Below are 20,231 nucleotides of genomic sequence, written 5' to 3'. Positions count from 1 at the left end.
CTGTCACTTATTCACTCGGGAAGTTAAAGCACACAGTTGGTAATGTGAATAAATACTGAATAGATGGTGTAGAGAAGGGAATGAGGCAGGTGAGACAGGACAGCCTTCCACCAGCAGGACTTTTGGAGGCCCTTCCACCATGCCATGTGGCCTAAAGGGATGCAGCTATTCGTTCATCCACTCACAAACAGGCTTGGCTTGATTGAAAGACAGAAATGTTACTTAAAAGGAGTAAAATAAAATAAAGCAAAAAGCTCTAACAATGTGGTAAATGCCGTGGACTGCAAAAGCAGGCAGTGCACCAGAACAGCATGGTCCTGTGAACCACTGAGACCCTCAAAAGGAGTGTCAGGAGTTGAGGAGTCCCAGCCCTCCTCAGGAACACTCCCCAAATAAATAAACACCCCTGTTTGGTAAAGGAACCGATACAGACCACAGTGCTGGATTTGCAGTCGTGCCTTTTACTTATACAGTTGCAGTGATGGAAAATAGTTGGCTCGCCACCGATAATGATACAGGCTGAGGGATGAAAGGATGCAACCTACAAATCCCACCACAGAAGCCACAATTTTTGTGAGGATCACATCCTTCTACAATTCTCAAGAGGCTGGTTTGTAAGTAGAGAGGGATATTGATAAATCTAGTGCATTTCTGAGTTCACTTTATCCTGAAATATGTACAGATTGTTTGTCGCTGCTATAGCAATGATGTTCTCGGTTGGGTGCCACGCCGTGTGCAAGATCTTCTTCGTAAAGTCCAAACTGTCAACACTGATGTCGTCTTTCCTCCGTTTGCCACCGACGCAGACTCTCCGGGGCTTAAGGATGGCTCGTGGTTTGCTGCTCTCTCGGGATGCCTCCAAGGTAACATCCCGCTTGGTGTTTCGGTCAAACATTCGGAAAAAGTTGTTATATGCACCTGTCATGATGACACTGGGGAGAGAGGGGGAAAAAAGACATGATTAAACAGCAGGCTGGGGGAAGTCTACTGACGTGAAGGGATGGAGACAGCTGAACATTGACCTTAGAATAAGATGGCTTCTGGTTCCAGAAACAGTACAAAGCATGGGATTTTCCTGCTTCCAATGTATTCAATTAAATTTCCAGTTACCCCAGAACTGGCTTCCATAAGCATTCACACAAAAAATCATGTCAGGGCCCTGACATCATGAGACTGACTTCACAGGACAGTAAAAGTGACACGTTCACCTAAGTTCTTTTTAATTACCCTACAGCTCTTTACAAGCTTTAAAGGGTCATAGTTCCAGGCTTTTTTCTTTCTCCAGAGCCTTACCTTTTTTGACAGCTGAGATTACCATGATTCCAGAAACACTCTTAAAGGAAAAAAAAAGAGCTTTGCAGAAGTAAATTTCTTTTCAGAATAAACCCTTTTCCTTTCAAAGCCATAGACCTGTTAGAAAGTGTAGGCACTATTAAAATTTGTATCTAAATACACTTCTTAAAAATAAATATATTGATAAATAGGATTCTTTTATCTTCTGTATAAAGTTTGACTGAAGCATCAAGTCAGGATATATTTCTGAGGCTGGGAGAAAGGGACAAAAGCATACCTCACCCTGTATAAAAATTACCCCATTAATCAGCTTGTAGCTTGAAATAATGAATTTCCAGTTGCTTCATTCCCCATTCCCCAGGGGGGCATATTTTGTCACTGACTTTAATGAATTCAGGATTTCATCCATGGCCCTCAGGTTATTGGATTAGCATAATCATGGATCTTAGAGCCTTGTTCAAGAGCTCATCCTCTGCAAACTTTTTCCCTATCTGAGTCTAGGGCCACACTCCTCTCATCTTTCCCATCCCAGCCCCAAATACAGTGAATTTAGTGAATTTCTGTGCTCCCATTTCAGAAGAGGAACCCACCCTGAACTGTCAGGTCTCTATGGAAGAAGCTTTCGATTTTAAGAAAGACTTGGGCAACCAGTAAATATTTGCCTTTCTGGTACACAATAGAGCGTATGTCACGTGCCTTGCATTTAATAAACTCATCTCCATCGCAGCTGACAGCCGCATTGCTGGAGCATTTGGCTGTGGTATCCCACCTGGGGGGAGCTGCACAGAGCTGCGGGCTGGCCCTGAGGCAGCTGCATACGAAGGATGGGGGAAGTCAGAGTCATAGACCGTGTGCTCTCTGCTGGTCATGCTAGCTGGTGAGAGATGGTGCCCCTGCATTCAGAAGCTGTCTAACACTACATGCACAGACCCAGCCAGCATTGCCTTGATCACACCTGGGGTCATCAGTAGCTGCTGTAATACCAATGAGAAATATACCCCAAACCCACCAACGAAGCTGTGGAGCTAACTGCGGTTGCACTACCGCTACTGAACGGCAGCTGCTCTGTTCCTTTGGGGACTCCTTAGGGTGACTGGCTCAGGGGAGCTGGATGTGCACAGAGTCACCAGCAGGACTGGCAGCTCCCCCCTGCCCTGGTGTTAGTTGGTGGCACGCAGCCTTCCGCTTGCTCAAGGGCTTCTTCTCCTGCTCTGCTGCCAAGCCAAGTGTGGCTGGGAGAGGCAGGGCCCATAGGTGGTTACAGCCAGCCCAGGCTCACTGCAGCAGGGCTGTCTGCAGAGATTTTTTTCCCTCAGCTTCCCCACTTGCAAAGGCCTGGCATACTTCTGCTCGTTAAGCCCACACAAACAACCTCGCATGCTTTTTTTTTTTTTTAAAAAAAAAAAAAAAAAAAAGTCGGTATGACAGCTTGATAAAACGAACCCCAAAAAATGCAGAAAGCCTATTGATCAAGATTAGTGCCCAGTTCAGAAATTGAATCAACAGCAGTAAATCTAATGCTTCACTCCTTCCAAATCACTGTGTCTTGCCATTAGGGCTCCTGCTACAACAGTTGGTCACAACACGAAACAGCAGAGGTGATTCTATACCTCAGCACCAACACACACAATTGGCGATGCTGACAGTACTGTGGTAGGGTTGGTTGGTTTGTTCTTTTCTTCCCCCCACCCCACCCCGCCCCCCCGCTTCAGGCAAAATTTTGAAACAGGCTCCCAGAGCAGGGCACCACGTGCCATGGGCTGCAGAGCTGTGCTGGCTGGGACGCGGCTCCCCCGGGAATAAGGAGCCTGCACCAGATGCAGGCAGGTGCCATCAGGGAGCAGTTTTCACGCAGGCAATGTACCAATGCACCAACTGCACAAAGAAGTGCCTGTCAAAAAATCTTTTTTTAGGTTTTGCTTGCAGTAAAGCTGCTTTTACAGTCCATTTGCTTTTTAATTTCTTCAACTCACATATTTTTAAAAGTCTGTTTCCTTCGGTTGGATTTATTGCAGGGCTTTTTTTAACATATGTAGATGACTACTTTTCATGCTGGCCCTGTTTTTCTGTAGTTTAATGGCTCAGTAAAAAATAGCATTATGTAAATGAGAAAGTGCCCGTTTGTGTTCAAGATCACAAACCCAGATGGATTATAACCTTACCTGCCGCTTAAAATAACAATAAATGAGAGCAAGAACTAGCTGTAACCCTGCAATTTATTCCTGTTCAGGAAAATATAACATACAATAATGGAATGTATGTGATAAGGAGGATTATAAATATATATATGTACAAGAATTAAAATGGTAGCTGAGTCTAGGAAGTGCCTACCCTGTATTTCTAGACTGCGTGCTGGGCACAGCAGTGCTACAAGTGCCTGCACCCCACGCTGGTTCAAGAAACCAAAGCCCTCTCCACCCAAAGCTCCCCACACAAACTCATGGGTGTGTAAGGCAGCAGCCCCAAAAAGTTCTGCCTCAACTCCTTGAATTTTGCTCCAAAGCATGGGCAGAGTCCCACCTCACCTGGGCAGGGGTGTTTGGGGCTCAAAACACACAGCAGTGGCCCCTGAGGAGCAGTGGACTGATGGCTCAGGCAGGAGTAAATTTGTACTCCATGCAAACCACCACAGCCACAGGCAGAAAGATTAAAAAAAGAAAAAGAAAAAAGAGCCACATGCACATATGCACACACGACAACATTAGCTGTGAGTAATTCTTACAGCCTGCACTGACACTCTGGCATTTTTCCTTACCAAGGAGGCAATCTGAGGTATCTCACTGCCATGCTTAAGTCCCACAGCCCTGGGTCACTGGTGCCCAAAGCCTTACCCGTTATTTTTTCCTTTAAAAGCAGACCAAATATATTCTCTTTACAGGAGGTAAAGGAGGAAGGAAAAAAATCCAGTGGAATCCAATCCTACTTTCATTATATTGACTTTTCTGCTCACTCCCTCCCTAGTTGCCTTTCTGTTCTCTCTTTCTATTTCTCCCCTTCTAATCACAAAATTGCAGTCTTTACACACTTTGCAGTTAGGTTTTCTTTCCCCGTCTTTTCTTTTCCACATCCTCTTATTCCCCTCTCTTCCATTTCCCTTTATCCTGCTTCTCCCTGCCAGTGATGTGTCCTCCCCAGCTTTACCTTCAGGTCCCAGTTCCCTACTGTCTCTTTTGCTTGTTTTTGTCTTTTCCCTTTGTCTGTTCCTTTTTCCTTCCTCTTTGCTCTTCATGTTACTCCTGGGGGTCTCACTGCTCACTCATCCCTTGCCATCTCCCACTGTCTCCAGCTTACCCTCACAGACAGCTTGCTCAGCTCTCAGGGGCTTCAGGCTGCTACCCGTGCCTTCTCCTTTGGGCTGCAGGCTGAACAAAGCAGCAGATGGGCAGATTTCCTCTCTCAGCAGGTACAAATGAGTGGTTCCTGTGCCCTTGAATCTGGCAGAAGATTGGTAGCAGTGGCCCCAGAAGTGTCAGGGTGCTAGGAAATCAGCAGAGCCTGTCTGGCCATACAAAGCCTACCAGCTCATCAGGGGGTGCAGGGAGGGAGATGCCCAACTGCTCATCTGTTCCACATGAATTCTTGCCATGGGCTGTAAAAGAGACTTTTGTGTGCAACATGTGTGTAATCTGCTTTTGAGCTGGTGTCCTGGTTTCTCTGTCCTAACTGAAAGCAGGACAGCTGGGCACTCAGAGCACAGGGCCTGAGGACCTTAGCACAAAATCCCAGGAACTGGAGCCCATTGCAGCAGGAGGGACTGCTTCAAATCAGCACAACACTAACTGCTGCCTCTTAAACCAGTGCCCACTGGGCAGCGGTTTCTTCACCCATACCCTGCTGATCCAGTAGCCAGTAATATTTCAGGTAAACTCTATTGTTTAAAAAAATAGTAATAATCAAATCCCCATCTGTACAATTTTCTGGAGCAAAGGACTTGAGACTAAAAGTTCCTCCCACTTGCAGTGCAAGAAGAATACACAGACCTAAACGGGCAGACATTTACCTACAGAGAACTATTTTATTTTGCGTGACACCAGTAGTTGTTCCTCTAGGGTTTCATTTAGGGCCAGAGTTTTAGGGTCTACAGCAGCACCGTAGCAACTACTGATGTCTTCAGCGTCTTTAAGCACCTTGATACCATAAAACATCTGCCTTTCAATATTTTGGTGCATAGCTTTCCTTTCTTAAACATCCTGCTTCTAATGGAAGGTCAACACATTTCCTATTCCACCAACCTCAAGAGTATCTGAATAGGCCTTCAACACTTACACTAAACTGCAGTGCAATTTTCTTCCACAATATTGATTAGGCTTTGAAATTTCATTGGGTGTAACAGTCACTGAGGACAGGGGTACCTCTGTCTCCAGACCTTGCAGTAAGTCTCTGCACAGGAGCACAGGAAGGGGACGTTTCTCTGACCTGAAACCCCCTCTCCAGTTACCCTTTGAGCCCTACATTTGCAAGAACTCAATACCACACCTGCCAGCGCAGAATAGCACATCTGCAATCTTCTGAGACTACCACGCAAAGCCCGAAAGACCTTTTTGTGGCAATCACTCGATCTTATGAGAAGAAAGGATTTGTCCCAGGAAAACTCTTCAAAATATTCTTCATGGGAATAAATAATGAGATTTATTACAATGAAGGGAAAGGAAGGAGCACTGCTGCAAACAAGTTTCCTTTCACCACTAGACTAGTCATTATGGGGTGGGTCTGTAGGGACCCTGGGCAGTTTTACTGTATCCTGCATTGAGTGAAGCAACTGACCTCACATCCTAAAGGAGCTTCTTTAAACTCACTGGGGATATGTGATGGAAAAGCTTGAGAGTCAGAACTGCAACACCCTGAGACAGTTGGCTGGGATAACACTGGAAATAAGAACAGGGATTCCAGAGTCCTTCCAAGCTAATATTTGATGTGCTGAGCCTTGATAGCGAAATGATATCTTCTAGCTCCCCAGCACGGAGCGTGCTGCCAGACGGGAATAAATGGTTAACGTTTGGTGCACTGGGACCTGCCAATCCCGCCTGATTGGAGTGAAGGCTGACGGGTTTTCACTGGGATGACTGACAGTTCAGTAGGAAAGGGCTGACTGAACAGCTGTACGTGACTTCATTCATCTGCTTACAGCATATCACTTATCACAATGGCATTCAGAAGCCTCCCTGGAAGGTTCCCATACACCCATTCATTTGAAATCTTAAAAAAAAAAAAAAAAAAAAAAAGATAGTAATTAAGGTATTCATTTACTACCATGTAGTATATACTACACTTTTTCTTTTACTTGGTTCTTCTGTAACATGCCAACAGCTCTGTAAGTGCTAAGTTTTGAGGTAAAACTGAAATACAGAAGGGGTATGGTTGGCACCGAGAAGGGTTTTGTGGGTCCTTATTGAAAAACTTGACTTTGGAAGTGAATGGAAGGACTAAATGCAATTGGTGTACAAAGCCGAGCTCACGCATTCTCCATAGTCACATAAAGATGTATACATAACAAAGATGACATAATTTTAGTGTAATATACTCCACCATAGATAATATGTGCTCATCTGCCTGAATTACTGTAAGACCCCTGCTTGACTCCCTCCCTGACCACAGTTCCTGCCCAAGTACCTAGTGATTAATGTGCCCTTCAGCAAATGAGATAGGGTCTGTCTGATCATATTAGTTCCTGTTCATTGGAGTAACTGAGCATCAATCACGTTCTAATCAGAGCCCACGTACATTGATTTTTTTTTGTAAATGGCCTCACCATCGGGTTCTATCATAGCCTAGATTAACTCCTTAATAATGACAACATTAATAAGAAGTATTTTCTGCTAAATAATAAACACGCTTTCATTTTTAACCGAACAATCCTGTCACTTTAATTTGTCATTGTAACTTTAAAGTCTGCAAAAGATAAAAATACCAAGTTTAGAAATGCAATTACTAGTGTTATGTATATGAATTACTGTTATAAATGTTATAGTACAGCATCTCTTATGAGTACTGTTGTTAATGGTTATTGCTTACCTTTCGCAGTAGGTCTTTTTTAAAAATACATACCGAAAGGACCACATGAAGTGACTTTACTATTAAAATGAACTGTTCTTTAAGGGTTACTGGTACCCAAATACAATTTAAATCACAATCCACCAAAACCAAAATAATCTTGCAGTGTGTAGCAAAACAATAAAATACTTGTCAAGCACAGAAGCAAGAAGCTCAGAACAGTGAACACGAATTTCCTCACCTCAAGAGATGAACATCAGTGCCAATATATTTGACTCTTACAAAGAAAACTAAATTAAAGTGAGCCCTTATCCTTTGTCAAATGTTGCCAGCTACTCCACTCAACAGTTTCTTACAATCAAGAGCAGTGTGTTGTGCTTAGTGACAGATCTGGTAATTGTGCAAGACTAACAACCCCCCGACGCTTGGGCAGTACAACAAATTAAGCTCTCACGGTGTAAGGCTCCCACTTAATAATTACTCACTATGTCGATCTTTCTGATCTGTCAAGTATGAACTAAAATATTACACTCATTTTAAATCCTGATACTGAATAAAATTTCTATTATTACCAACTATCTGGATAGTGGTCTCACTTGTCAGTGTGGATGGCAGTACTTCATTCAACTACAAGAGAAAGACCCTAAGCCTGTGAACATGTAGCTGCCCATCCTGCATGACACATTGGGAATTCCCACTAAGGAAAAACAAAACGGTCTGAAAGGACATGAAATCCTCTGAGTGTTGAAGTTTCAAAATATCTGAACGATTTGATTCCGTGGTTCTTTAGTGCCAGGTTTAGGCAGGGATCAGCCTCACATGTATTTTCAAGATAGGCTTTTATTTTGGTATTTCCAGTAGGAGCAAACTACCAAGTTGGCCCCACGTAGGCCCAAGCAGTAATCACCCCTGTGCTATTACCATTAGCATTTAGCTCAGCCAGATCCTCTTCCTCCCTACATATACCTCCTTGATGTATGTAACAGAAGCAAGTATAATCTTGGCTCCTTTTTTGCCAGGCTGATCCAAAACAAATTCTTCCCCTCCTCTCTTCAGAGCAGCTGTCCATTTGCCTGATTAGCTCATCTATCTTGAATATGAGGGAAAACAAATGTGCAACTGTAGTCCAAAGGTCCTTCAGTAAGATCCCAACACAACATCAGCACTGCTCCCCTCTCTGTTGGATATCCCAGTCTTGCCCACCCAAGGATCACATTTGCCTTTGTCACAGCTGCCCCAAACCCTGTCTCACAGTCCTTGCGCAGCCTGGGGGGGCAGACCTGTTTCACATGCAATGAGATGGACTGTTTTTCCCAAATGCGAGGCTAAGTGAGTTGAAGGCATAGTTCCAGGCTCTCTGTGAGTGCCAAACTGATCAGCTGCACTTGCTGCTTGGCTTCAAACTCTGCAGAGACTGGAGTCACTGTGTGCCATTCAAATTGGCTCATGTGCTCTCTTTCACATGCATCCTGTAGTCAGCTAATCCTTTCCACAGCCACCTAGCGTATGAATGTCCCTGTGAGTTGTTTCCAACTGATAAGATGAAGGTTTGTGGTTTTTGTCAACTAAAATCCTCACCTTGCATCATACTCTTGGATTTCATCCATTTTTATTGTCTTGGTCCTCTAGGCTGCTCAGTTCTTCCCATGCAATATTCCTGCTCCCCAAAGTACCACCTCTATTTGCTAGGATTAGGGTACTGGCAAATTTAATCCCCTCTCTCACTCGTTGTACTAGTATCTCTCATGAAAATATCCAACAAGATACCATGTCTTGGATATCTTGGGTAAATATAAGGAAAGGGAATGCTCTGACAAGGGGTAGGCATTGGAAGAATCAGGGGGAAGGTGGCAGAGCATCAGTGGGTCCCTGTGACTGCTTGTCCCCTCTCCCCATTTCTAGTAAATGAACTGGGTGTCTGTAGTAGCTCCTGTGTAAACGCAGGATCACACAAGCCTCCTTAGTGCATTGGTGGGGCAGTGTAAATTAAATTAGCAGCATTCATTTTAATTCTTGCAGCCTACTTACAGTTTTGGTGAAAGAAGGACTGAATTTGAAGTTTTTTCCCCTAAGGCATGAGAACCAAGACCAACAAGAAGGTTGGAGACCCAGCTGCACCAATATCCACACACCTTTTATCAGCCTCAACACTGATATGTAGGGTTATAAATTTATGTGGAAAATAACCACATAAAATACTTTATTTTCTGATTGTTCTCCATCATATGGGAGTGCTTTTGCTAAATGAAGACAGTGGTGTATGTAAGGGTGGATTACCTGTCCGATCCATTCCATGCACATTCAAACTTGTCAAAGATGCAGTCGTTTTCATAGAGGGAACACAACTTGCTCCTAAGGTAATCATGGACCTGTTTTGTAGAAAACAACTGCTGTTATTCATGAAACAAAGCAAAACAAAACTCCCAAACCAATCCCTCGATCTCTGCTTTGTCTCCCACATTCGCTTTTGAAATATGCTGTACAGATTGGTAACTTTGCAGCAGGTACTGTGTTTAAACTCTAAAGAAGCTATCTGCATCATCCCCCAACCCAATTAACCAGGTGTTACAGAATTATTGCTGCAGGAAGGCACGCAGCATACCTCACTCAGCAGGCTGCAGACCACCCCTCCTCAACACACTTGTTTCTTGCTTGGGTGATTTTCTCAATGCTAGCCTAATTCCCAAAGACGTTTCACCAGCTGATACCCTAGATGTGCTAATTAATGTGCAAGAAATCTAATTTAAATTGTAACAAAAATGTCATATTCCAAGATAAGTGGATTATCACTTCTTGCAGCAGAAAGAACCTGGCTCTATTAAAAGGACCTGTAGTGTATGGTAACACATACATTTGGGTAAGGTATTTCGGAAGCATAATCCTGTATAAGGTTGCAGATGCATAGGCTGCAAATTATAACACTAATTTAGCCCAAGGATACTTCATATTTGGCTAAGACTTAAGAACAAAATTGTAAATTTTCACATACCTACTTGAATAGTGAGATTAACCAGTAGAAGACCTCTCCTCTGGGCTATATACATATACCTCTGCTGAGCGAGGGTTATCAGGAAGAGACAAATCTCATGCAAACTGTTCCATCCCTTTGCTAGATTTGATTAGTTTTCCTTCTGGATGATTGCTTTAATTTCGCAGGGAAATAATGAGCTAGAAAATCACTGCACAGGAGAATTTACTAACGCACTTTCATTCCTGATGTTTTCTTCTAGCTGTTGTGGAAACTGTGACACCAAGCTGTGTGGATGACTTCTAGGAGCACACACACCAGTGGGACAGCCAAGGGCATTACTGAGCTCTGGCTACAGAGGTACCGGCTGTTGTGTCCTAGCAGACTGTTCCTGCTCAGCACCACCTGAATTAGGGTTTCCTGACTGTGGTCCTTTCATTACATGCTCAGCATCTTCCTCTGGCCTGAGGGCTTAAACATTTCTGCTAGCAACTTCTACCAAGACCAGAGTAAGGAAAATGACCCTTCGCTAATATTTTATTTAAACTAAACCACCTTTAGAAGCAAAATTGTAAAGTTTATCAAGAATATTTGTAACATAAGGCTATGAAGGACTATACATTTTAGTTATGGATAAATTTTCAGCAATGGAAGAGTGAACACTAAGCTGTATATCAACAGATAATGTCTTAATATGCAAATGGTAGATGCAAATAAAACATTTCAAACATTTCAAACTACATGCAGTTACTCCCATAGGTCAGAACACTTTCAGAAGGTCAGAACATGGAGAACTGATGCAGTTTCTTGCACCCCCTGTAATTAAAATCCTTCCATTTTCTCTTTACTTAAAGCTTTTTGGTGTGTGTTACCCATGTAATTTGTTACAGAACTGGAGTTTTTTCCATTATTATGTTTGTAAGCTCGCAAGACCTGGAAGAAGTAGCAAGGCTAGGTAAAGCAGGCCAAGGAAGTAGATCGCCTTTGCCTCACTGACTGCCATTTCCAGGTCTTCACCATTTCCAGCAGCCATCTGTCATGACCACCATCATGCACACACCCTGTGCAAGGAGCGTCCGATTCCACAGCTTAGAGCTGTGCCTTTCTACCTACTCTACTGAAAAGCATTTTGCAGTTTCTCTTGCAGTTGTCTGATTTCTTTAAGGTCTCAGGTCCCTTTTCTTGACTGCCCTTGCTAACTTGCACTGCTGCCAGGGATAATCAGCTTACTCTCTACGTTCACCCTTTGATTACCACATTTGACCACATTCAGACCCTCAGAGACTATGGAGAACTAACTGGAGGAAACACTTAATTTTCACTTTGTTTTCACCTTCAACTGCCACTACAGATTGAAGGTAAACTCAGATTTGCTTTGTCTGTACATATTGTTCTTACCACATATAAATAATACCTGAATCCTAATCAAATTCACTCCTAACCGATCACCCCAGGCATCCTCCTTTTTTTCATTGCACTGTTTCAGGTCAGACCTTCCTGGAATTATCTAGTCATATTGTGCTCCAGAATCACACAGCAATATGACTACGTGGGGAGCTGTTTCACTGGGGCTGCACATTCACAATCAGGAATTGTGCTGATAAGTGACACATTAGTCCAAATCCCTACACAATAAACCTCGCCAAAAGTGGATCAAGCTATTATCAGCTATGAATATGTTCATAGTTCAAGGTTGCTGAAAGCAGTTGGACTGTGTGAATCCTACACAGTCCTGTGCCTATGGCCTCTGAGCTCTGAGGTCTCCTTCAGTCAGCTACAGCACTTGTCAAGGCACTGCACAGGTACTTGAGAATGAAAGGCAATCCATTGGTTAAAGTAAAGCAACCAGAACAGTTATATTTTCAAGGTTTTCTTGCTGTTTTTCGTAAGTTGCTGACTATAATAAACAGTACTGAAAATTTTACATCATATTTTTTTCAGCATCTCAGCATGGAGAAACATAACTTTTTAATTGGCCCCACTGTTGGGTGTCAGACTGATTTAAAGGTAGCCACCTTGTTACATGGCTACCTACATGAGGAAATAAAAGCAGATGTCAAAGTCAAGACAAACAGATTGGCTTGACTAGCCATTCCTCTCCAGGGAGAATGCCCAATCCATTAGAATAAGTATAAAATAATGTATTACCTAAGTTCCTAAAAATCTGAGATACAACTCTGTTACATAAAACAGTCTCACCCTTACCCTCCCACTCCATTTTTACAGCACACCAACATTTCTAACACATTTAGTATTACAAGTATGGCCATTTTCAGAGCAAAACCAATTCTGTAGTTTTAAAGGTACACAGGCTCAGATTTTTCAGTGCTAATAGGAGACACACTGGGTAGTGTCCACTGAAATACAATGGGTGTACTGAAAAACAGTGCCCACTTTGTCTACTAAACACTAGCTAATAAACACCTCCAATGTTACTGACGTCAAATTTTGGTTGTTTTGACATTTTCTACCACTAAAGTATCCTTCCATGTTATTTGAAAAATAACCTTAATAATAGCTACTGTGAACTACTGTACCCCACCTGCCATTTTATAGACACAAGGGGACAGAAAACAGGGATTGCTCCATCAGTACTGCAGCACTGTCCCTGCGTAAGCAGTATGAGCTAGATGAATGATATTTTTCCTGCTTTGCATACTCTTCTGCAGGCACCCTAACATTTTTTTCTCATTGCATTTTCATACCAAGCATTTTCTGTGTCACAGACATATTTTCCCTCTTCAAAGCAGAGTTAAAAATGTAAGCTCAGACCTCTGTTGCCAACTAGAACAGATGTCAGAGTACAAGCTCAGCACTGGCTGGAGCCACTGGCATTTTGTCTGGATAATATCACAATGAATTCAGGCAACCAGATGTGTCTGTCTGGCATTCACAAATCGCTGTGTCAGTGGCAATGTTAGGATTTAACAACGATCTCTTCTAGAACTAGACACAAGGGAGGAATGTGTAGATAAAGGTTTAAAAAGAAGTTTTGAAATGACAAAGGTGTAAACTCTCAGCAGTCCCAGAGGGACCAGGATGCTAAGCAATTTGCAAAATCCTTTCCTCAGTTTCTTTTAAATGTTAATAGTGGAATACATCATTTGAAAATGGATGCCAAAGTGACGAGATGATTTCCCTTGCTGAAAACATCGTTTTTTTTTTCAAGAGCCCATTCCACAGTTACTCTGACTCCCTAGGAGTTACACGTCTTTACTAATGCTGAAGTTGCCCTTTTGCAACTACAAGGATGCCACTATAAGGATTTTAATCATCTTGATTAGCAGCTCTTAAATATGTGCTCCTCAGACCAAGCTGTGAGAAGTTTGGGAAAACCTTCAGTGAGAAGTTTTTCTATTTTTACATTTCAGTAAGCAGGAGACACCTACCTGGTATGTTTCCACAGGCTTTGTTTCCATGTTCAGATCCCAAACCTTGACAGTGAGGTAATCTCTTGTTAGCATATATCTACCGCTGTGACTGAATTTGACATCTGACACTGAAGAGATAATTTCTGAAAAAAACGATCTGTTACTGGGGTCTTCTGGTTCTTCATAAACTGTTTAAAGAAAAAGAAGCAAGATAGAAATTAGAATTCTGTGGAAGAAATGCTTTGTTACACAATCTGTGCTGTGCATTTCTTGTGAAACAAGGTAATCCAGTGTACTGATGCACATGATACAGAATTAATTATATGTACAGCACCTTCATCCTTTTTCCTTTATCGTTATATAAAGCTTCCTTTATCTTTATATAAAAATACAAGCAGTAAGCTTTGATTTTTACAATAATTAACCTTATCACTATGCTCCCACTGCATCACTCTGGGAAATCCCATAAATATACCAGTTAGTTGACTACAGCTACGGAACAGCAAGGCAGTTCATCCATGGTCACCTTCCCAGGGGTCCCCACATCCTGTTTCCTGACACATAAAGAAAATTCAGGGGCTCCGACACATGAAAGGTGTCCATGTGGTCTCACAACAGCCTTGGCATCCCCAGGAAGGGTGGTTACTCAAAGCCTGCCCTGCCTGCCAGAACCAGCTGGCCTGTCTGCAGGCACCTCACAGCTCCTGTCTGAGGGCACCAGAGACTAAACATGAGAATTTTGAGCAGCAATTGCAAGCTACAATTACCTCCTTCCAATAAAGGGAGCAGGGAACAGACAGTGATTTACCATGTGCATACATGAGCTGTTTAGTTGACGTGCAGTAGCTGACAGTTCTGGGAAGCACTAAATTCACTGCACGCTCTGGTTAACTGGTCCATGTGCTGCACGATCCGACAAGGCAGGGGATCATGAAATATTGCTTGGAGTATTCCATAGGGGGATGCTTAGCTCTTGTAGCTAGAAGCGGTCACAGCACCAGGCCTACATGAGTTTGAGAAGCGTTTGGACAGCACTCTTGGAAATATGGTCTGATTTTTGGGTGGTCCTGTGCAGAGCCAGGAGTTAGACTCAGTGATCCTTGTGGGTCCCTTCCAACTTGAGATATTCTGTGATTCTATGAGATTAGTCATCCCTATTCAACTGTGTATAATAATAATAATGATACTTGATGACACACGATGAATCGCAGGAACTTGAAACAACTGGTTTTACTAGACCCCACTTCATCAGCTATACAAACCCATTTCTAACTAGCTCTCTTCATACATCCTTCCCCCAGAAGCCTGCATGAACTCTAGCTCTGGAAGAGTCGGAAAGTGAGGCACCCACAAGAAAGGGGTGCTACTGGTGTCAGGTCCCCCTGTTGGTTGAAGTGAACATTAATTCCTTAACTCCTACCAGGAGCCTAGAGCACTTCTGTTGATCTTTCTGCAGGCCCAGCAAGGCAAATGATCTCATATGGTGAAGTTTAGCAGAAAGTCAGAATTTCAGGATCTTTCAGTTATCAGTAAAATCAATGCAGTTCTAGAATATTCTACATTTAGAATATTCTTTGCAAATTGACAATTTGGTGAGTGTCACTTCCAAGTTTCAAAAGCAGGTGAAGGAAAACCATTAGATGACACATGAAAACGTGCTGAAAGTGGAAAAACTTTCAGCTGTCAGTCAAAACAGATGTTTTTGTGTAGTCCATTGGAATATTTGTTCTCAGTTCATTTATCTACGGCTATGATTCAGACTGTTGAAAGCAACAAGGTTCCAGTTTCTGTCAGGTGAAATAATGTTCGGCAGAAAGCTAAGGGTGAGTATGTGGGTGAAGCATGTGGGGTAATGCAAAAAATTATGGGCAATTTTCTTTGGAGGTGGGCAGTGGAATGCAGCCCGGCATGCACATGAGAATAAGGTCTATATTTGAACACATACAACACATCTAGATGGCAATGTACTTCGAAACGGGGGGGGGGGGAAACTTTTCTTTTCAGACAGACTGTAAACGAACAACTTTAAATAGCTCTTTAAAAATTTGCCTAGACATTCTGCAAAGCAGATATTTTGCAATTATCCTGTCAGATTTTCAATAGAAATCTGACGAGCACAGAGCAATTATCATTTCTCATACCTCTTCCCTTTAATCTGTGCAAGCTATGCACTTGGCTGGCAGGAATTTCATCCTCTTAATTATGATGTGAAGTTGAGTTGCTATTAAAGCCAGGAAAACAACAAAAAAAAAAAAAAAAAAAAAAAAAAAAAAAAAAAAAAGGAAAAAACACTGAACTACACCTTCATTTATAGCTTAGATATATTTTCTCAGCTCTATATGTCTCATCCAACCCCCAGTGATTAGAGAGGAGTAATATTTGTACCTGGATGCTCTGTATTTTGTTAATTAATGAGATTAAACATTTTCATACCTTATCTGCACTGTGTATTGCTTTTCTAGCCTTACCACAGTAAGTATTAGAAAGACAGATTAATTAAACCACAAAACCTACTGCAGGCTTGAAAGCCTTGTATCACTATGGAAAGAAAGGTAGCAATTTTAGAGGCGGAAAGTTGTTGCAGACAGCCCATACAGTCAGCATAACCAAACCAGGAAAATCGTTAAAGGAAATTAGGGAGTGACTCCCAGTGACACAGAGAAAGCGCAGCAACTAGCAGCGTGTGGCTGAGCACCCAGATCAAGGCACTGGCCTCAGGAAATGAAGGTGAGATAGAGCACCCACAGCCTTTAGCTATTTCTGGTTTAGCAGCAACATATAGGTCCACATAGACTGCAAAAATCCATATTGAAAGTTCAGTCTGGCTAATAAAAGCTAAGTGGAGACAGAACAGCAGCGAAGACCAGGTAACTAAGCCTCTAGTTCAGGCAGGCAATACAAATTCAACCCTGGCTTCTTCAAGCTGACAAGAGGCAACATGGTGCTAGCCCACTGTCCGCAAGGTCAGGTTTGCCAGACTGCACTGGAAACACACAGTCTGCTCACTACAGATTATATTTACACTGGGGAGGCTGCTCTTACACCAGGGGACCATCAGCACCCAAGGCTCAAGACAAACTGAGCAGACTTTTCTCTATCTAAGCAGATCTTGTTAGACTAGAATTTGGAATGTGAACTTTAAAGAGATTCAATTACAAATTCTATTACACTCCTCGATTAATTTCTTATTAACTTCTTAATAAGTAACTTTTCTCATAAAAAGGGTATTTAATTTTCATGAATATTGTTATTGAAAGCATTCTCAGTGCTCATTACATGAAAGATGAAGCTACCTGTCCAGCTGCCAACTGATGAACTCACAAATGGAGTAGTGTGCTCAACTTTCACATGGCACTGCTCAGACTTAAATATGACCTTGATGGCAGGTGCTGGAGAACAGAGAAATGCCAGAGGATTACAGAGGGAAAGTGAATTTGTCTCTGAACACAGCCAATGCTGAAGACAAGCCTCCAAGGCAGACATCATTCCTGCTCCTCACTCCGCAAGCAGAGCCTTGAGGAAGTTGGGAAGTCATTTTAAGGAAATAAACATGCTCAGTCCCTTTCTGCATGCCTTTCTGCTCATAAGTCAAAAACCAGGGTAGCTTTTCATAGAAGTAATTCCAGATTTTGGGAAGAAGGATGGGTCAGGTGAAGAATACTTGCCAGAGCACTCTTTTCCTGGATCCTGAAGAAAGTCTGCAGCACAACAATATGCCACTTCTTTCTCAAAAGGAGCTGCCATCTGCTTAATGAGCTCTCAACTCACTGAAAAAATGTCTTAGCATGCCTTGAATTGCTCTGACCTAATATGTGGAGACTCTCTTTAGCAACAGTGGACACAAAAGGCACTGCCAAGGTATGCATTTATTGTGCAGAAATATATGCACATGTCTACAATCATCTTTTTTTTTTTTTAAAGAAGAAGAAAAGAAGAAGAGGAAGAGGAAGAGGAAGAGGAAGAGGAAGAGGAAGAGGAAGAGGAGGAAGAGGAGGAAGAGGAGGAGGAGGAGGAGGAAGAGGGAAAAGGAAAAGGAAAAGGAAAAGGAAAAGGAAAAGGAAAAGGAAAAGGAAAAGGAAAAGGAAAAGGAAAAGGAAAAGGAAAAGGAAAAGGAAAAGGAAAAGGAAAAGGAAAAGGAAAAAGCCAAGAACAGCTAGGGTGGGTGGGAATGTCCATCTCTCTCAGCTTCCCTTCCAGACAAAGGCTAAAAGCAGATGGCTTGGGCAGTACCTACTGACATTCTTGGGGTTCTCATCAAGCTGATGAGTTGCACTCTGGGTGTCATAGGTGCTGCCACTGAAACTTCCCATTTGGTTTAACATGGGCCTGATTACACAGACCTGGAAGGTATATGGTTTGGACAAGACCCATCCAATAAAGAACAAATAACCCTAATCTTCAAGTTAAATTCTAAACAAGAACTAATGGCTGACAAAATGCACATGCAAATGTAACCTTTCTTAAGCATATTGTTTCTTATTTTTCTTTTAATTGCCAAAACTGCTGATAACATGTAGAGTGGAATTTCTCACTCCTCTCAACACACATCATACAAACCACAAGGTCCATGAGGGGTGAAAAATGCTTTGAAATCCCATTTCAATGGTCTGGAGAGAGACCAGGTATCGCTGGTACTGCCTTCAGCTCCACTAGCTACATTTTACTCCAGTACAATATTCCAATTTCTCAAATACATACTTGTGGCAGATGAAGGAGGGATATCAAACTGCTAGCAACACAGGCAAGTGATAAATCAAACAGCATCACCGTGCACACTCTGCTGAAGAGCAGTGGGTAGATTGTAGCTAAATGATATTTTAGGAGCCAACCAGCCATCACCCCAGCAATAGCCAAAATGTAACTTCAGCCTCAGAAAACATAACAGCTCATGCTCTCATAAAAGGTTTTTCTGTGATTTGTTGATTCCTCTTCCAAAGGCACACATTTTTGATGGAGTCATTGGGATCTCCAGACTGCAGTACCACTGAAAATTACTAATTTGTTTGCTGGCCTGAGGTTTAATCATTGCAGGGTATAAATTCTGGCATATGTGAACTTTAAAAAATAATAATGCTAAAAATGGCTCATATGGTGGGTGCAGTGTCACAATCCAAAATAGCACACACAATCCTGTATTCCTCAACAAGGAATATGCATACTTCTTTACTTTATATTAGAGGACCCCTTGGCTAATGCCTCAACTTAATTTTCAACACTCTTCTCACTTCCCCTTTACCTCTTACCTTCTTTCTTTTGCCTGGCTGAAATAAAACCATGAGCTCCTCACAATGCTGCTGCAAGGCAGATGGTTCCCAAATTCAAATGTGAATAATGTTTTTCAAAGCACAAAGAAGAAAGATCTATTTAAAGGGAAAGCAATAACAGTATCTGAGATAATATGGGGCAGGGGTTAGAAAAGCTATCTATCTAATATAATGAAAGTTTATCTGGAGCTACTTTTTATTTTCCACAGGAATTTATAAGTGTATAATGGATTGATGGGATAAAAGAAATGTTAACTGTATTCAGTTAAACAAATCTTCCATCTCTTTTAAAGGGGAGAAACGCAGAGTACAAGGTTTGGAAAAAAAAAAAAAATGTTATCAAGGCCTGAGCACTTGATGATAACTGAAGGGGTTTACTGTGAAATATCAGTAAACAAAACAAAGAGAGAAAGAGAGCTTGCAAGGGAGAAGACCATGATAATACTGCATACTCCTTAAGGTACAAAGATACGAACCTTGAAAATTTCTGTTACTGCCAGCTAAAAGCAGAACTATAGATAAAAACAACTTTTTTTTTTCTATTACAAAGCCAAATAGATTTAAAAAGAAAACTAAAGATGAATCATGCTTACATATATTTCAGAACTTGTGATTATCTGAAAGGAAAGAAAAGAAAAAACTTGAAGATAGAAGCTTAGCAGCTTCAGAGCTGATAAGAAATTCCATCACTCATAGGATAAAATTATAAGTGGCCTTAAAAAGCCATTCTCTATAACAGAAAAACAGCTACTTTCTTTCTATTTAAGAACAAGGATAACTTTCAAAAGCTTTTTTTTTTTTTTTTTTTTTTTTTTTTTTCCCCTAGAGGATGCTGTTAGTATTCAAAAACAACTGGATGAAAAAGTGAGACTGGACAACTGACTCCTCACTGCTGACTGCTTCTCCCATTAAAAAAGCCCATTGCAGTGACTCTATTTTCACATACAGTCACTTCCCACCCCTATAAGAGCCATTACTTAGATTTAAGGACCCAGAAATCTCGCACCATGAAAAAACAACTCTCCCTCTCCCTCCAAAGACAGCTAAAGGATGTAGAACATTCTCCAGCTCCTGTTCAAGGGCCACACAAATTGGTGAAGACAGTTTGGGGAACAGCAGAAAAAAGGCAGTGGGAACTTACGAGGGGGCGGTGGACTGTAGATGCCAGAGCCAGGGAAGACGCTGGAACAAGAGACGGAGAACAATTTTCTTTGTCCAAGCATGCAAATGGCCCACAGTTGGGTTGAATTAAGGACTTGTTACAGATAATACCTACACAAACAGTAGGTGCATTTCAACCAGACACACATACAGTGGATCAGGTATTTGCTCAGTGGGCTTGAA

General features: G+C 42.0%; 1 protein-coding gene across 1 annotated transcript in view; it reads right to left on the bottom strand.

Annotated features, from left to right (window-relative positions):
- Positions 1 to 441: 441 nt before the first annotated feature.
- Positions 442 to 20,231, bottom strand: part of PPP2R2C (protein phosphatase 2 regulatory subunit Bgamma) — a 186,870-nt gene continuing 167,080 nt past the window's right edge. Inside the window, 3 exon segments of the mRNA XM_084517962.1 lie at positions 442 to 932; positions 9,562 to 9,653; positions 13,642 to 13,811. Coding sequence (XP_084374088.1) covers positions 641 to 932; positions 9,562 to 9,653; positions 13,642 to 13,811 — 554 coding nt within the window. The 3' untranslated portion in view covers positions 442 to 640.

This window comes from Aythya ferina, assembly GCF_964211825.1.
Source record: "Aythya ferina genome assembly, chromosome: 4".
Classification (NCBI taxonomy): Eukaryota; Metazoa; Chordata; class Aves; order Anseriformes; family Anatidae; genus Aythya; species Aythya ferina.
The sequence above is the reverse complement of the archived record's forward strand: the minus strand, read 5'-3'. Positions and strand labels throughout refer to the sequence as shown.